Below are 18,841 nucleotides of genomic sequence, written 5' to 3'. Positions count from 1 at the left end.
AGAGTCCCGTAGATTGGAGGCATTCTAAGGGGCTTCTAAGACCTGCGAAGTCACAGCTCCCGTAGTGATAAGGCACGATCTGGATATTCCAACAGACTAAGCCACCATAATCACTCAGACAACACTCCCCATTACATTTAAAGCCTAGATGCAGAATTGAAAAAGTATGAAAAGACAGATGGCATAGGAACTCACTCGTTACACATCTGTAAATCTGCCGGACTCTTTCATAAATCTGATCAACTCAAAATTACGCTGTCAAAGTCCGACGAACACCGGGAAGCTGCAAAGATGATGTCCTGTACTTTTTTATCCTCAAAAACAATCCGCAGTGGAGCGTCGATGATACCTACGGTGGGCATATAGCATCGTCATAGATGTGTGCTGTAATTAGTCCTGTCTGGGTTCGTAGCTCACTCCTTCTATGTGTGTTAGGTCTTAGGAGATTAATTAATGAAATCCTTGATTTACGTGACCGTTCCCACTTTGCTTGACTCTACATTTGCCTCCAATCTAATTGCACTCTCGGCAATTCATCAGCCAGTTAATTCCCATAGTGTCGCTGCTCCCACACAAGTTCTAGATCATTTCACCTTGAAACGAAGTTCAGCCTTAATTTACATTCATTAACTATGTTTGAAGAGATGCGAGAGATTTCTAGGACCCTTAGAGCAGCGTGGCCGTTACTGCATACTGTGACGGACCAGCTCAAACCTATTCATATAAGACCCTTTTTTCTAGTCTGATGCCGTCGATTCAACACATTTCCTGAGAATACTTAGAGGGTCGTCTTGATTAAGAAGGGTTTAGGAAGGGGTCCATATAAAAGGAATATAGTGATGGGGTTTTTGCTGGCCAATATCTCATGGAAACCCATCCAATTCTATCGGCAGCTATCTTGAGGACGGTGATGTGGAATGGTTTCAGCGTTTACACCTCAGCGGTCCAGCATTCGTAAAGTTAAGATTCAGACATGTAGGTTCTCATCCAGAGCCATGTGGGCTTTATACCTTGAGAACCTACTCTCGACCAGATATTCCTAATATATGAAGTCTTAGAAAATACCCGAAAAGAAATAATAGTCTAGCATCTTGCTCAACTTTAATAATGTCTCACTTTTGCGCTATTTCACCGATCATCAATCAAGTTAGTAGCGCTTCAGCTGCCGCTCTATCAAACTTTACTTCATATTTCCCCCGCTCAGTGCTCTTTTATTGGCTAAATCTTACAGCCAAGCACACAATTATGATGTAATTTTAAAGTCATTTGGGGACACAAAAATCGGGCAGAATATCGAAATATTTCTGCGCTGTAATGACTGATCGTAATCTAACTAAATCTCAAGCAATGGCACAGTGGAAGGATACGCAATTTAACTATGCTTGAGGAGCTATCAGGATTCGCTATTAGTCACCTGCAGAATTTTCTTCACGCAACTTGTTTCCATTCGTAATTCGTAATCGCTTTACTTCAGTATATCCTCTGCCGCTTAAGCTTTCCTTTCATAATAGATGAATTCCTAGTTGCCCTCTCGCGCGATCGCAATCGCCAATCCAAATCACTGGATTTACAAAAATTCTTACACACTTGCATCTCTGCAAGCCGAACATCTCGAGCTATTGAGCTCGTCTGAAGATGAGAGCCAATGAGCAAAACAGTTGTTGTCAGATCAAGGGCTCTAATAGAACCATGCACTCATTTACAAGGGAGGAGAATTAAAAAAGTCTGTAATCTCATTGTGTGGGGTATGCTGCAAATACTCAATTTTTCTTGATATGTGAAGTTCTTTAAGATCTTCAAAATTATAATATTTGCACTGCGAAGTGGGTTAAGGGGATCCACTTTGCTTGTGACTTTTCTTCCCTTACTCTTTTGCCATGTCGTTGTGTAATAACTTCTAGTCTAACTTTAACGTTAACAGTAACTGTAATTAAACATTATTTCTGGTATTTAGTGATACTTTAGTCTAGGCACTTGATTATACAGTATATCCCAATCTATAATTGATATTTTTTTCACCCCCGTCCTTCTCTCATTCTTTAAATTTCCCATCTCATCGCTGTCAATCGGAATGTAAATCAACTGATATTTTTCCGCTCATCCTCCGCACAGCTTTGCCCTCCCACAACAAAGTGTATACCCTCGCTCATATCCCCTACTTCGGCAGCCATCACGCCATCATCGAAGAGCCCATCGCCGGTCTCATCTAGCACACGATTCTTCAGCTGTTCAATCTGATGCAAGAGCTCCAGCGTTTCATGATCCAAATTATCATCTTCGACACGTAACTGTCGTTGCTGTTCCTCATCCTGATCCCATTCGAGTGACTCAGGTGTCGAGATGTGCGACCAAGAATTGTGTGACGGTGAGGTGCGTGTAAAGGAACTATTACGCCGTTCGTTGATAGGCGGCTGTTGGCCACGACGTACGCGCATGCGCGATTCGGAGCATTCGGTTGCTTTTGCCGTCGCCAACGAAGCTGCTGCGACATTCAATGGCGCATGCGGCAGAGACTGTGATTGTGTGTATGAAGTCAGCGAATTCATTTGTTCCTCGTCGTGGCTGAGATATTGCCATGAATCGTTTAGGTGCACATGAAGCGGATGATTGTCGTAGGTGGCGCTGCGTTTGCCATTACACGTTGAGTTGTTATTGTTGAGCGCATGCAGCTGATGAACCGGTGTAGTGTTGCAATTGGTGTATTGTGCCAGGTTGTTGTTGCTGCCGTTGTGGGTGGTGAGTAGCAGGGACTGTGTGCTGTGGTTTGTGTTGTGCGGTTGCTGGTACAGCTGCCGCATGTGACCGTATTCGTGTTCCCATTCGAGGTCGAGCGAGGAACTGGCACGCGAGCTGGCCGCTGCGTATTGCGCCTCGGACAAGCAGTAGTTGAGCGCTGATTCCTTGGCCAAAATGGTGTTGCTAAGTAAGTTGTGTACATCGAGATTCTGGAGCTGAATGTCAGAGAGACTGGCAGGGAATGTACAAATTTTATTAAAATTTAATTATTTAATTTTTTTTGTTAGTTTACTAGTTTCATAAAACATCATCAGTGACTTTAAGAGACTTTGATTTGAGGTCGATAAACTCTGATTTATCGTAGAATAACTTCGTATTTTATTGAAATTTGTTTAAGACGGTTTCTTAAGCAACGGTTCTAAATGTTTAATTGATTAAATACATCAAGAAGAGCAAGCAATTTGGTGTCTGTCTGGAAAAAGTGCTAAGTTCACTTAAGTTATTCTATCAAAACTTCTTAAAGGTATTAATATAAAGGGTGACCAGATTGGAGGTACTTTTTTCAATACCGTTTGTTGGACAGATCTGGTGTGACTACTCTCAAACGAAATACGCAATTTTTTCAGTATTCACTGACATTTCATCATGGAAAGGCTTACGCCGCAACAACGTTTACCGATTGTACAATTGCATTACAAAAATCGATGCTCTGTGAAAAGTGTGAAAATCGCGCGCTCAGGCCAAATTATGGTGTACATAACCATTGTCGTACCGAACGCACTATTCGGGAAAATTGAGAATAATTTTTTCATTATTGGATGACACTCGAGACTACACTACGTACGGCCCGAAGTGAAGAGAATATTGCGGCTGTAAATGAGAGTTTAGCCGAAGACCCGAAAGAATCAATTCGGCGCCGATCTCAACTACTTGGCCTATCTTATGGCACGAACTGGGCGATTTTACGCAAAGATGTTGGTTTGAAAGCATATAAAGTACAGCTAGTCCAAGATTTGCTGACTTCCAAAGCATCATAATTCCAGTCGTCGGGCTCTTGAAAAACTTACCGAAGATCCGTATTTTGGGTCCTGAGTCTTGTTCAGCGGTGAGGCCCCTTTTTGCTTAATGTCTACGTAAACAAACAAAATTGCCATATTTGGACAGAAAAGCAACCCGAAGCCATTCAAGAACAGTCATTACATCCAGTGGAAACAAACGTATGATGCAGCCTACGGGCTGGAGCAATCATCAGTACATATTTCATCAAAGACAAGGCTGGCGCCAATGTAACAGTAAATGGCGAACCCTATCGCGCCATGATAAACGAGTTTTTGATACCGGAAATTGCAGTTCGTGATGTCCACAGCTCTCTTGGTTTGAACAAGCCGACGCTAGTTGCCATATAGCCCGTGAAACAATGGATTTATTGCATCTTCCTATCGGTGAGCAAATTATCTCTTGTCTCAACCAGTGGATCGGCCACCAAGGTCGGGTGAAATCACACATTTGGTTTTTTATTTGTGGAGGTATGCAAAGTCGAAATGCTTTTTGGATAAGCCAGCTTCGTTTGAGGCATTGGAAGCCAACATTATTAAAGTTAGTCACGAGATACCGACCGAAGCCCTCCAGCGAGACATTCAGCTATTAAAAATTGGTGTTTATGGTTGGCCGAATTACGGCGCAGATGCGGCCAATATTTGAAATAGATTATTTTAAAAAAATAAGTGTCCCATCAATTTGAATTCGCGTTATTGAATCCGATGACTCTAAATTGATCACCCTTTATAATAAAAAATAAAACAAAAATAGATGAATGAAAAATATTTTTGGACAAAAATTGGGATAAAATTTAAAAAAATATTTATGTGTAATTTCACAATTTTTGAGACATTTTTTTTAAATTCTGCGTAAGGGAAAATGAAATACGTTCTTACCCCTCGGCTCCATTTCTGCTAGCTAATTTTGTATACTGCATATCCTGCTGTTCCCAGAATTTATCGATAAACTGTGGTCGTTTTTGCTAGGGTTTGAAAGATATGTTCGTGTATAGAAATATTCGTAAAATTTTTTTTTAATATTTTAAAAATGCTAAAAATTACAATTACAAGTAATAATTTTTGGTAAAATTTTATTAAAAATATTTTTTATTTCGCTCATTGCACTTTTAAATCTAAATTCGTGCACTCACCTTCGTTTTAAATTTTATAATTCGGTATATGAAATTCTCTCTCGGGCATTTGTCGCTCGCATTCGACACGAGTTCCGCTTCTTGTTCATCTGTTGCACGCTGTTGACGCCTATAAGCAGACAACACTTTCATAACTCAAGCTCAAGAGGTGCAAACAAATAAAAAATCGCCGCCGGCATGTTCGTACATGCACACAAGCGCATACTCATACACACATATACACTCGTATGTGAAAAAATATGTTGTAATATTTGCAAAAAAGGGTTGTAATGATAGCATTAAACATACGCTGCCGAACAAAGCAGTTAATGAACACACCGCCCACCTCCTCGACCATCTCCATCCTTCGCTTGTTGCATTACAGCGGCAAAACATGTTGCTTAACGTACTTGTAGTATACTTTTAGGCCACTGAACCTACAAGTATTTACTCATAGCATAGAATACTAAGCACTTGTACTCGTATATGCGACCCCCGCTATGCTCCTCACAACAGTTGGCAATTGAGTAAATCTGCGCCCGTTCAGACGTTTTTGCATCATTTTCGTATCCAGCTGAAGATGCATTTTGTGGGCCAGCGATGGTGTGTGCTCGTGCAGAGATAAAGCTATTTATGTATTTATGTTAAGCCAAAGTTGCAGCGCTTGCAAATATGCCACTATCAAGCGCAGTCTGCCAAAAAATTCATTGTGTCTGCTTATTGGTGTGATTTAGTGGTATCGTGCGGCTTGTGGCTTGCGGCTGGCTAAAAGCATTCACAGCCAGTGACCCAATTAAATGTGGTATCTTGCGATGCTAGTAAGTTTTGATTTATTTGAAGATTCATGGAATTTTGGCACAAGCAGTCAAGGGGGACGAATGGCTCGGCCTGTGTTTGGGTGTATGCATTGGGAGAGGAGCACAACTGCTTTTTGTTTTAATCTCAACTTATGAGCACAGGCTTTGTGAATTTCTTAAATGTGATATTAGTTATCATATCTGCTTGTGATGTACACTTAATTATAAGTTAGCTGATAACTTCTCCGTTCTATTTAATAGCTGGCAGGTGTTCTTCGATAATGGCGGGGTTTGCCTACGTAGTTATTTGGAACGATTAAGTGGAAGTGTCTGCCCATAGTTTATACTGGGCATTTTGAATACAGATGCAAAAAGTTCCCTATCCTATTTGATTAAACAAGTGGATTCATCAAATCTGCATATTTATTGTATCATTAGAGGGTTTGATTGAAAACTAATGAGCCTTCCCGCGCGGAGCGTCTGCCAAGCGATTAACCGAAACGGCTGGTGGGGGAAAATTAACGTTGGACCTTCCCACTAGAAACCGGTCCCAGTTGGCTGGCAACAGTGGTGCAGTCAACATCGCTCCGCGCGTGAAAGCTGTTTTAAAAGTGTGTTAGGGTTTTGCAGTGGCGAAAATACAGCGATCGTTGGAGCAACGTTACTCGTTCAAGGAAGATCGGGAGGACGTCGACGACGCAAACAGACGAAGATGTGAACCGGGTTCGTGCATTTTTGAATATTAACCGTCGTGCTAGTCTACGTGAGATCAGTGAAGAGTTAAATAAGTTAATTGCAATGTGCGAGAAATCGCGGTCGGAAAACCTGAAATGCGCAAAGTGTGTGCCAAATTGGTTCCAAAGGTTTTGACTGATGAACAAAAGCAATTGCGTGTGGAAAAGAGTCGTGAAGTATTGGAAAGTGACGAACTGGATAATACTTTAATACTGGTGCTTTGAGTACGATCCTGAGGGCAAGCGAGAGAGTGCGGAGTGGCACACGAGCCAGTCGCCACGACCCAAGAAACTGTGACAGCCGAATTGAACGCGATTCCGACGGATGAGTTTAAAAAATGTTTCCTGCAGTGGATGAATGGCTGCAAAAACTCGGTTACCATATATCGATACCGATCATCATTGATAGTTGCCGATCATCATTGATAGTTGTTTGGCCAAGCTCCTCCTCCTATTCGTCGTGTGCGTCTTGATGTTGTTACAGTTACAGTTTTAAGCCGACTCCGAACGGCTAATGGTTTTTTATGAGGAACCTTTTCATGGCAGAAATACACTCGGAGGTTTGCCTGGCGAGGGGCGATCAGAAGCTGAAGTTTACTCATCTGAAAAAAAAGTTCGTTATATACTGGTTTTAGGAGCAAAAAGACCAAAGCTTAGACGTTGACAACATCCGTTGAAATTTGCGCCCCAATCTTGCAAAATCTAACGAAAATTGAACTCTTTAATGAAAGATTTGAAAACTCAACCTCTCGAGCAAAAGTTCAATTTATAATAAAGCTATTTGAAGAGACGCCTTTGTATTCGTTTGAAATTACCACAACCTAATTACTTGCGATCCGAGGAGTGGGCGAAAACATCTATAAAACAGAGTAAATTTTTATTTCATGAGGGAGACAGACAAACTGAAATGAGCGATAGTGTGAGAATGCGTTGTAGCGCTGAAAGGCAGCATAATGAATTATACAGACACCAGCGTTTGTATGTAAGTAGGTGTGTGGGTGTACTTTCTAAGGAGTAGAAACAGAAATGTGATACTGCAAGGTTAGACGAAGGGTGTTCAAGGAGAGCTTGGCAGGTTTATATAAGAAGCTGATGCTGCAGGCGAAGGCGTTAAATAAATTTCGCTCGAGTAAATAGAGATATATCTATGTGAGTATGTAGGTGAAATCGAAATCGAAAAGTGATGAGCAGACGCAGTAGCATACAAAGTTGCTCGTGCCAGAAGGTAATAGCAAAGAAATCAAGCAATTATGGGGTGTAGTGAACAGTCGTATTACTTACTAGTGGCCCTGAGAACAAAGGTCGACTGGATGCTGCAGATTTACATACATACATACATAAAAGTACATGCATCTATAGTTAGATTTGCTTTTTAATGTTTCTGAGTGCTTTTACTTGGTGTGTGTGTGTGTGTGTATGTGCAATACATGTGAAGGTGCATGTGCTAGGTATCTGGTTATGTGTGTGAGTGTGCACGCATTATAGCGATACTTTTACTAAATTGCAGAAAATTAAATTTCCTCCTAATTTGGCGTCTACAGAGCGGATTTTCAAACATACGCATACACAGGGTGGTCCATGTAGTGAGTTTTTTTATTATATGCTGTTTTGATAGTGATCGCTCTTTCCGCTGGAAATTTTGAGAGAAAATCAGTGTCATATCGGCGTGGAACCAAATTAAATGCTTTACGCTTGAGATATTTTAGAAACTAAAGGGGTTGCCAATAACAGGTGTTAGGTGTTTAACAAGAGGGATGATTAACAATTTTTTATGGTCGAAATTGGATGGTATTGATCTGGCCAACGTTTATTTGCAACAAGACGGCGCTACGTGCCACACAAGCAACGAAACCATTGATCTTTTACGGGAAAAGTTTCCGAACCGTGTTATCTCTCGAAGAGGTGATAAAAATTAGCCACCGAGATCTTGTGATTTAGCATGACTTTTTTCTTTGGTGAAAGAAAAGGTCTACGCCAATATCCCAGGGTCGATTCAAGACCTCAAAGATGGAATTCGTAAGGCTATCGAGGACATAGGGCAGCCACTTCGCTATTCGGTTATGGAAAATTTCATAAAAAGGATATTGTCCTGTAAGCGTGGTCGTGGTGGTCATTCGCCTGATGTTATTTTGCACTATTAACGGCATACCTTCCTCTTTATAATGAAATAAACAGCCGATCATTTATATTAATATAAAAATTAGCATTTTTCTTTGAATATCAAAATAACGCCTCTTATTGGAAAACCCTTTACATTAATATGGTAATAAAAACTTAGTTCCAAAGTCAATGTTAAGTAGCCCATGTCTATCAAAAATAAATCTAAATTCTCTTTACTGACGTAGCGCATTTCCATCTCAGCGGCTAAGTTACCAAACAAAACTGCCGCAGCTGGCAATCGGAAGACACGCACGCGATCGCAGAGAAGCCAATGCATGCTCAGAGAGCGACAGGTTGGTGTGGGTTTTCGAGCGGGGCTACAGAGGCATCTCAAACAATATTTGTGGCTCGAAAATAAAGTCATGGACTCCAAGTCAGTTTTACCATCTTCAATTTTAGCATGCCATAATCGGTCGTCTCCGTGATGTCAATCGGAGCTACCATTTGCCGCCGTTAGTTAGACTTTTTTCAGTTTCAGCACGATGGACAACCCATGCCACAGTCATGCCACAGTAATGCCACATTTTTTATATGATAAACTCTTTGTTAATTGTGTGTTGTTCCACCGCCAGGAAGGAAGCTTTCTCGCTTCCATGAATACCTTTATGACCCAGGATTTAGTAGTGCCGAATACGAATGCACTTTTAGACCAAAGGGGGGTTAATTTCAAAAGAATATAGAGTCTTAAGGGGGTCTTCTGGTCTCCAGCGAAAAAAAAATCGATTTTTTTTTTTTGCATAATTTTGTTGTATGTGTATGCGAGAATACGCCACAGAAAGGATTTTTTGAAAATCGCATTTTTTCACATTTTTCTGGGCACCGAAGTGTACCCTCCTCCGGCCGTTTTATCATAAACTTTATCTTTAAACGCGTTTCCCCGAAAATCGTGTTTTTTAAGCATTTTGGTCACACTTTTCATAGTAGTTATACTCCGATTTCAATGGTTTTGGTCTTAAAAGGTTCGGAAAACTTACCGCTAAGTTTCCCCGTGTACGATTTTTGAAATTTTTTTTCATTCCATTTTTATAACCTTTTAAAGTTCAAAAAATGAGCAAAAAAAAATTTTTTTTGCAAATTGTTGCATAACTTTTGAAAAAAATTTAAAAAAAAAAATCTGTCACGGGAAAACTTAACCAGGGCAACTCTGAAGACAACGCATATCTAATTTTTGCTTTCTGATAACCCAGGTGGAAAAACCGTGACCAAAATGGAGACCTGGTTCGTTTGGAGGTGGACGTCTTCAGCGCCATTTCAAGGTCGCGGGTGTTAATTTTTTTCAAAGTCAAAACCATTTTTTAAAAGCCAAGACATGTACCTTTAAAATAAAAAAAATTTTTTTTTTTAAATATTCACAGGATTTGTCACAATCAATCCCCAAAAAAACCCTTCATTTCAGGGCCTCGAGACCAGAAGACCCCCTTAAGTGCAGCTTAAGCAGAATTTAGTATTTATTTTTGATGAAGCGTATTTTTATCTCGATGAAGCGTATTTATTGGAACACTCGCATGTGATTATCGCAAAGCTACTGCATCCTCAGAGAGTCACAGTTTGGTGCGGATTTGGAAGCGGTGGTGTTATTGCTCCATTTTTCTTTGAAAACTTTTCTGGAAGGGCATTTCGGTCAAGAGTAAGCCCTACAGATGCCTGATAAACGGCTTCTTGTGGCCAGAAGTTGAAGATATGAACTCAGACGATCTTTGGTTTCAGCAGCATGGCACGTCATTTCATGCAGCCCTTGTAACAATCGGTATTTTGCGTGCAAAGTTCGGTAATCACGTTACCAGCTCTCTCGGCGATGTCAATTTAGCACATAGAAGCTGCCGATAGATTTCTTTCACGCGGTGCTATAAAGGGCAGATGTTATGCGCACAATTTATTAACGACTCAGTCCTTTAAGACGAATATTGAGCAAGTCATTTGTGAGGTAGAGTCAGTCTTGGAAAACTGGGTTAACAGGATGCGAAGCCAGCATAAACTGCCGCATGAATGAAATGTTGTTTCATGAGTCATGGAAATACCTGCTCTTTCAATACTTTTTGAACCAATACTATTCTGAAAAAATATGATTTTTGTTAATTTTGAAAAAGAAGCCACTATATAAGCCACCCTGTCTGTGTACGTATGCGTATGTTTATGGTCGCAAATTTACATATGTACATTGCACGCGCTTTATAGCAGCGTTGCGTTGCCCTCGCATCGCAATTAGATTTTAATTAAGCACAGACGCGCGTCACTTACCACAAACAGGATGTTGTGGTGGCTCCACCATGAGCATCCTTTGCTACGCAACGGCCGAAGCATGAGCCCATTGTTGCCGGCGTGAACGGTTGTGGCAAATGGGATTTTGCAACAACAAGTTGCGGTGGATTGGCTGTTGGTAGCTGCGGTTGAGTTCGTAAAATGGTTTTTCCTGATGCTGCAGCCGCTGCTGTTGCTACCACCTTTAGATTATAGCTGCCAACACAAGGTGATTCCGCTGCCACAACACCAACAACAATAGCAACATAGAAAATTACCCTTAAAGTGAAACGTATGCTTCTCAGGTGGGGTCGCAGGCTGATCCAAATGCTGTGGCCACAGTTTCCGGTTGCTGTCGCAAAAGCCAACTGTGTTTGTGGCAACTTATGTGTACGTTCCTCAGATTTGCTCACTGCTTGTCGTCGATGTGCTAAGCTTATTACACACACAGCTGGTACACTATTGCGGTTCGAGCACGCTTTTGTGTTTGGAAAATACACTAACCACACTCTTGTTGTTGCAGCTAATGTTGTTGCCTGCTTGATGGTGCCTTTTGTTGCCTGTATTGCACTTAAATTCTTATTATTATATTTTATGTAAGCGCTGTGTGGCTCGAGTTTTCCACAACCAAAGCAACGCTGCCGGCGACGCGCATCCATTTGCATGGAAATGTGCGAAATTTCTCCAGCTGCAGGTTAATTTTAGTAGGAAATTGACGTATTTTGTAGAGTAACTGTAGTTTAGACATTGGTGTTTTGTTTTTCGTTTTCTTTGTGCTTAACTCGAAGTTATTATTTCCGCTTTTGTTATTGTAGTTTCGCCATTTCTCTTGCTGTTATTATTGTCGCTTGTGTTACATGCACTTGTCTGCTCGCTACTGCTGTGCTTTGTTGCTACTAAGGAAAGTTTCAGTGATGGCATTGGTTTAGGTCAAGGATTTCTTAGTGGTTCAGTGTTATTGAGCGCCGTAAAGTATGCCTTAAGAAAGTCATATGTCTGAGGAAAACAGCCTTTAAACAGCTATTTGTAAAGTTTTTGTCATTTTCGCATAATTTTTGGCAATTTCGTTTCCGTACACTAACACAACGACACACGCATGCACGTAGACGACATCGTAACACAACAAGGCGTACGCCAGGTATCATTAATTAAGGCTAATCAATTTCTCTGCCTGCCATTTTTCACTGCATACTTTTATAGGCTAGCTCAGCATGCACGTTTTTCGCAACTCCTAATAATTTTTTACAAACACTTCACATATTAGTTACATATTTATTTACGCAGTGGAATATATTAAAATAACTTTTCACCCGACGGCGTAGGAGTAATTTTTAATCACTCGCCTTTTCCACCATCGTTGCTTTGTTCGTCTGTCATGACTGTGTCACACTCACTTCCAACACAAAGCAACTCAACTAACCGCAAATCAACTTGAACATGGTCAAAAGACAAAGGCAAAGCAAGTCAACCAAAAACAAATAGCACCACACAACAACACGGAAAAGTAATGGAAAATAGAGAGCTTCAAAGTCCCCGCCACAGTTAACGCCGAAGTCACTGTTGCTGTTGGCGTTATCTTTGGCTCTTGTCGCTTTGAATGCGTCACGTCACTGCATGACACCGACACCAACGCCACGACTTGTGCAACTGTCAGCGTGCGTTGTTGAGCGCTCAGTCGCTAGCCCTCATAAACTTGTAAAAGTTCAGAACACAGCGCTAACAAAGGCGTTTAGTGTATGTATGTGTGCGTGTGTGTGCATGTGTAGTGGCGGTGATTTCAATGAGTTTCGACTTTCTCTGGCTTTGTTTTTGACTTTAGCTGCGTTTTTGTTGGATGCCACCTATAGGTGTTTGATATGTTCTCGTATTAGTTAACTCTTGGAGTATATCAGCCGTCGCGCTGTCAAAGTGACAATGTGCTCAGCTTGCTCCCAAAGGATGTCATAAGCTTTTACTACGAAAGCTTGGTAAATGAACAAAGAGAAAGGGTGGGAGAGCTTTTGCGCTCTCATCATTTTGTGAACTCAAATACTAACTAATTTATATATGTACATAGGTACAGTAGCAGATTTGTTCAAAAACCGCGTCTACCTCTTGATTGGAATTGGGTTCGATGCCCATGGATGCCAACCATCAATTGATAGAAGTTTCTTTAAAAGCAGTTAAAAGTTTTAAAGGAGGCAGTTGTAAACTTCTCCATAAATTTGTATTAGGTGTTTTTTAGGTGCATGAGAACTATCGATATCGATAACTATCGTTAGACAGCTGAGAATGGCAAACTGTGTTAACATTTACGTTTAGTAGGGTTTGGTAAGCCTTGGCCGAATGGGTTGGTCTGCGATTACTATTCGTGCATGAAACAGCAAAATGCTGTCGCCTATCGGCAGGCAATGGCAAACCTTCGAGTGTATTTCTGCCATGAAAAGGCTCCCGATAAAAACCATTGCCGTTCGGAGTCGGTTTAAAACTGTAGGCCCCTCCATTTGTGGAACAGCATCAAGACGCACACGACAAATAGGAAGGGCAGCTCTCAAACACCTAACAGAAGTGTACGCGCCAATTATTTATTTTTTTTAAGGTTTGACAAGTCATCGAGAATCGTTTAACGCCAGATCAATGCTTCCAATCTGTGGACATAAACTTGAAAAAAAAAAACTGCGCACGAAGCTCATAGAGCGAAGTGTTGAAGAAAGCGCGGAAGTGTCGATTCGTAGTCGTTCTCAACTTGATGGTCTTTGTCCTTCGACTACGTGGAAGATTTTCCGTAAGGATATTGGCTTACGTGCCTATAAAAGTCAGCTCGTGCAAGTACTGAAGCCAAGTGAGCATCGATTGCGTCGCATTTTTGATGTACTGGTCAGATTTATTGGAAGAAGTAGTCAAATGAACTGACCGAACGGACTGCGTAACTGATGGTATAACTCAACGGATGTCATATAAAGAAATAAATGCCATGCAATTATCTGCGAGATTATAATAAAATACAATTCATTCCAATAATATTCCTGTTTTGTATAATCATTTTGTCTTCAATGAAATGTAAAATATTTCTTACAAAAGCACTCAGTCACTCGGAAGCGACATAAAATTGAAAGGCCCTTCATTTGCAGGACACAGTGAAAAAACACATCTTAATTATAGTAAAAGCTCGGCCAAACGAATTGCCAAGTAACTAGGTAACGTCAGTGATGTATGTATGTATGTATATAGTTATACATATTTTATGTGCATTAGGGTGGCACTTAAAAAAATCAAATGAACAATTTTTTCAGTTTCATCCTCCCAATCGGTGATATCAGGTTTAAAGTTATTACTTATAAACTTTGATCCCGGTTAGAGATTGGTAAGGCATGTGGCACAGTGGTCAAAGTTCAGATTACCCTATCAAGAGTCAAAAAGTTCCAGTTAATTTTTTTTTAATCTAATACACAAAATCGATACTACTACAGACGAAGATACCAAACGTAAATTGTAGTCCCGCTTAGCGACGGTTAAGCAATATCGCACAGAGGTCAAAGTACAGATTTCTCTATGGAGCTTCAAGAAATTTGTTTATAAAAATTATAAAAAACGCTTAACATCCCAGTTTACAGACAATTTTTTTCATGATATTATTTTCTACAGTAGTACCAATGCGGACGCCGTAGAAGAATGCGTTGGTGCGTGACTACCATGGGTTCGAATATCGGTGAAACACCAAAATGAAGAAAACGTTTTTTCTAATAGCGGTCGCCCCTCGGCAGGTAATGGCAAACCTCCGAGTGTATTTCTGCCATGAAAAAGCTCCTCAAAAAAAACCATTAGCCGTTCGGAATCGGCTTGAAACTGTAGGTCTCTCCATTTGTGGACCAACATCAAGACGCACACCACAAATACGAGGATGAATTATATGTACAGGGTGAACGATATGAAGTGTTACCAACTTCACACTGCTTGTATTTGTAAAACAGCTCATGACATCAACGTCAAAATTGTTTTAATGGCAAATCAATATATTGCTTATAAGCCATCGAAAGCATTTGCGTCTCAGTTTTGTTGAATTTTTTTATTCTGTGATGGAATTCAAACGTAATAGTGTGATTGCGTTATATTTGGCTGGAAAATCACAACCTGCCGTTGTTCGTGAGCTCAGTCACCTCAAAGTGGAAAAAATGTGTGTGTATCGCACTATAAAACGTTACAATGATACGGGTAGCATTGCAAAACGCCATGGAGGTGGATAAAAAAAAACCGCAACAATGCCAGAAATGGTACGGAAAGTGAAGGCTCGACTTGAACGAAATCCACGTCGAAGTGAAAGAAAAATGGCCAAATAACTGAAAATATCGCTAGAGAGCATTCGACGCATATTGAAAAATGAGCTGAAGGTCAAAGCTTACAAGTTCCAAAAAGCACACGATCTTTCACCTCAGCAAAAATAAGTTCGGCGTGAAAGAGGAAAGGAGTTGTTGCGCTTGCACGAACGTGGCGAATTTCATTGTGTTTTCTGATGAAAAAAATTATTATCAGGAAAATGTTTTAGAAGCTGCTGTGGAGCCTTGGATACGCAAACATTTCGGTCGTAGACCATGGATGTTCCAACAGGACTCGGCACCATTTCATAAAACTCGTGTAAACCAAGAATGGTTAAAAAATCATGTTCCACACTCCATTTCGTTTTCACAATAGCTTTAGAATTCGCCAGACACAAATCCGATGGACTATTCCATCTGGTCCATTTTGAAGACCAAGGTTAGGACTAAAAAAAATGCCAGTATGGATGCGCTGAAAAAAATGATTATACGAGAATGGGCCAGAATACCTCAAGATCACATTCGTGCAGCATGCAACTCATTTTTTGACCGTTTGAAGGCTGTAGTCAAGGCAAAAGGTGGTCATATCGAACTAAAGTGAATATATTTTAAAATTTTTATCATTTTTGAACAATTTTGTCTTTGAAATCAATAAAAATTAATTTCACACAAAAAAGTTATGGTGTTTTGAATAGGTAACACTTCATATCGATCACCCTGTATAATACCAATTTCAGTGGTCCCGAAATTTAACTAAAAAAACTTGGTTTTATATATTATTAAATTATAAATTTCATTAATTTTTTTTTAATTTAGTTTCGACTTTTGAGCCTTCATAGAAGGATTTGCACTATGCCCACTGTGCGTCATGCTTTAACCGTCGCCAATCAAGACCAAAATTTATAGTGATATTCTCGACTTTTGTAGTATCGGTGTAGTGGTATCAGCTTCACATTATCTTCCTCCATTTAAGGACAACCCTAATGCGCAAATATACATCTTTATGGACACCTAAATATTTAGCGTATCCAACATCCTGGATGCTTTTGCCAAATAACTGTATTCACAAAATTTTTCTTCATATTTTGAACTTTAAGCTCAAAGCCCGAGGTTTGAAACTCCATTTACGTGCTATTCAAAGCTTTGAAATTCTTGCAAAGTGCATTAAACAATTTCTTCAATGGCGGCAGTTGCTTTTTCTGATAGTGGCACTTTTGGCTGTTTGGAAGTTGAAGTAAAAGCTTCGACGTAACAAAGGGCATATACACCAGGGTTGAGTTTTTCCATACAATACCACTAAAGAAAGTTTTTAAGTATGTCGAAGACAGTTGTGAAACAATTTTGCTGATAGTTTCATCATTTTTTTGTTATAAATTTTTTAATGAGCTTAATATAATTAAAAGTAGTTTTGTGGGGCTCAGTCGCTTCTTTAAAAATAAAAGATTTGCTCCAAAGCGCAATTTTATCATAATCCGCTCATTTATATAGATATATATCCCTGCCAATGAGCTGGGAAAAATGTAATATATTTAAGTGACTGCTGAGGTGGGAAAAATTTTGTTTGGTCACAGCTGGGAGACAGTAGTACCAGAGAATGTTAATGCACCAGGCCATTTGCAATCGGCAAACGTCAAATACTTTATCATCTGGGTTTATTAGCCTCAGATCGGTACAGCTTTTATAATTCTTTGACTGAATCAATGCCTCGGAATATTTTTTCAAATCCCCTGGCGTTTTTACCATCGCTTTACAACATTTCTCGCAGCTGGACTTACACAACAATTTTTGGTAAATTGAATACCCTGTGTAGTACCTTTGTACCTGGATTTCTGCAGCTTTACCTTCTATTTCAGCAAATTGCTCATCTGGAATGTATATTTCATCCACGGCAAGTTGCTCCAAAGGCTCCAAGTTTTCAGTGGTTGGTTCTTCTTCAGTAAGATTCCAATCCAAGTTGATGTCATCGTCATTTTCACAGTTAGATCCTTTATTTTCAAATTGATGACGTAGGATCTTCATAGACATCAAGCGAGCAACTATGAATTGGACTTCGTATGCTGTGGGGTGTGTGTTTATGCCTTGATTTGCCCGAATTTTATAAAAAAAATTTTCCAGTGCATCTTGGTTCAACTTTCCAAGTAATATAAATTTTAAATCTTTGTGTTTTTGAAACAGTTCTTTGCTAAGTTCTATCATTGAGTTAATTGTGATTGTAAAAGCACGAAAACAAAATGAATGTATATTATTTGGAAGTTGAACTGATGCTAAAAATGCGATATGTTCCCTAAGCCTGTTCAACTTTCCCTCAGACCCTCGCCATATTGGACACTTGAAAGGGTTATTACTCTTCATGCCCTTACAGTCTAACTCATCGAATAAATCATTCATTCGTTTTACAAAAAGCTGGGTTGGTTTAGCGCAATTCAATATATACGTATCTGATCCTAATAACCCTTGCTTAAAAAGCATGTCTATACCAGCAGCCACTGAATTGCTGAGTACCTGAGTAGCCCGGGAAACAGTCATTTTTTCAAAACTATTGGGATATATATGAGCCGAAGAGAGTTTCGGGCATATTTTAAAATTGGTATTATCCTTATCAATGGAAAAAAGTTTCCGAATAACTTTAAAGCTAGCAATACCATCCTTAGTCTTCAAATCATGTTTTAATAAATTATTCCTCACAGATTTTATTAAATGACAATAGTCGAACATACAAAAAATCTTTTTCCCATTGAAAAAAATGTACGGATTAGTCTCTGTGATATGCATCACTTTAAACAATTGAACATTAATCGGGCCTTGATCACAAATGATCGCTTTAACATTTAAACCTATTTTTTCTACGGCTTCTATATTACTAAATAAAATATTTTTTAATTGTGCTTGAGGTACGCCTCCTTTTGCGAGATAATATGACAAAACATACTTCCAATCTCCTGCAATGGCTTTTACCATGAAAAAACAACATTTGTCTGCAATAAACATCTTCCTGTCATTACCACCGCTGTCTACGAAGCCATCTATAACATCCCTACTTTTGTTGTAAACAAGATCACTTTTGACGGAAATTTCGTCGAAAATTATTTCGCAGATTTTCTGCCTTTCAGACATTTCGTTTACTATTTTTTTTAAGTTTTCTAAAACCTTCGCATCAATTCCTGGTCTAACATACCTAATTGGCCGCCAGCGCATCAACGATTTTTTATGGGGCAGTGCAAATTTGAGGTCATCACGCATAAAACTATACGCTTTGGTCGACATATAATTCAAATTTTGGGCCAAGTTTTTCTCCTCTTCTGTATATGTGTTAATTTTGCTAACTATCATCCTAGCAAAATTTATTGCATCTTCGCTTGCATTTTTCGAAGCTACAATTGCCCTTTTTTCTAAATTTGAATATTGCTTTTTCAAAATTTCCACTTCCTGTTTCAGCTGCATAATTTCTTTGTCCTGTTTGTTGGCATTACTTTGAAAAGAACGTGCCACCTGAGCGAAATGTTCTTGGTCGTAGACCAAATCATCGCTACCTCGTATGTCAAAACGCTGCCTATTTTCTTCCAAAATTGAAAATCTTTCAAACTCTTCTAATGTCAAGTCCTCGTCCAGATTAGGCCTGATATAAGTCCGCTGAACAGGCTGAAGGATCAACTCCGAAGAGCCACTATTACTAGAACTACTAAAACTGTTTACATTTAATTTTAATTTTGGAAAAGC

At 39.6% G+C, this 18,841-nt stretch overlaps 1 protein-coding gene across 1 annotated transcript; it reads right to left on the bottom strand.

Moving 5' to 3' along the window:
* Positions 1-2,078: 2,078 nt before the first annotated feature.
* On the bottom strand, positions 2,079-17,149 carry LOC129247320 (uncharacterized). The gene is made up of 5 exons (XM_054886404.1): positions 16,966-17,149; positions 10,833-11,520; positions 4,925-5,033; positions 4,671-4,756; positions 2,079-2,967 (listed from the first exon to the last, which is right to left on the bottom strand). Exons 1-5 carry the CDS (start codon positions 17,147-17,149, stop codon positions 2,079-2,081), a joined length of 1,956 nt encoding a protein of 651 aa, XP_054742379.1.
* Between the last annotated feature and the right edge of the window lie 1,692 nt (positions 17,150-18,841).

This window comes from Anastrepha obliqua, chromosome 5, assembly GCF_027943255.1.
Source record: "Anastrepha obliqua isolate idAnaObli1 chromosome 5, idAnaObli1_1.0, whole genome shotgun sequence".
Lineage (NCBI taxonomy): Eukaryota > Metazoa > Arthropoda > Insecta > Diptera > Tephritidae > Anastrepha > Anastrepha obliqua.
The sequence above is the reverse complement of the archived record's forward strand: the minus strand, read 5'-3'. Positions and strand labels throughout refer to the sequence as shown.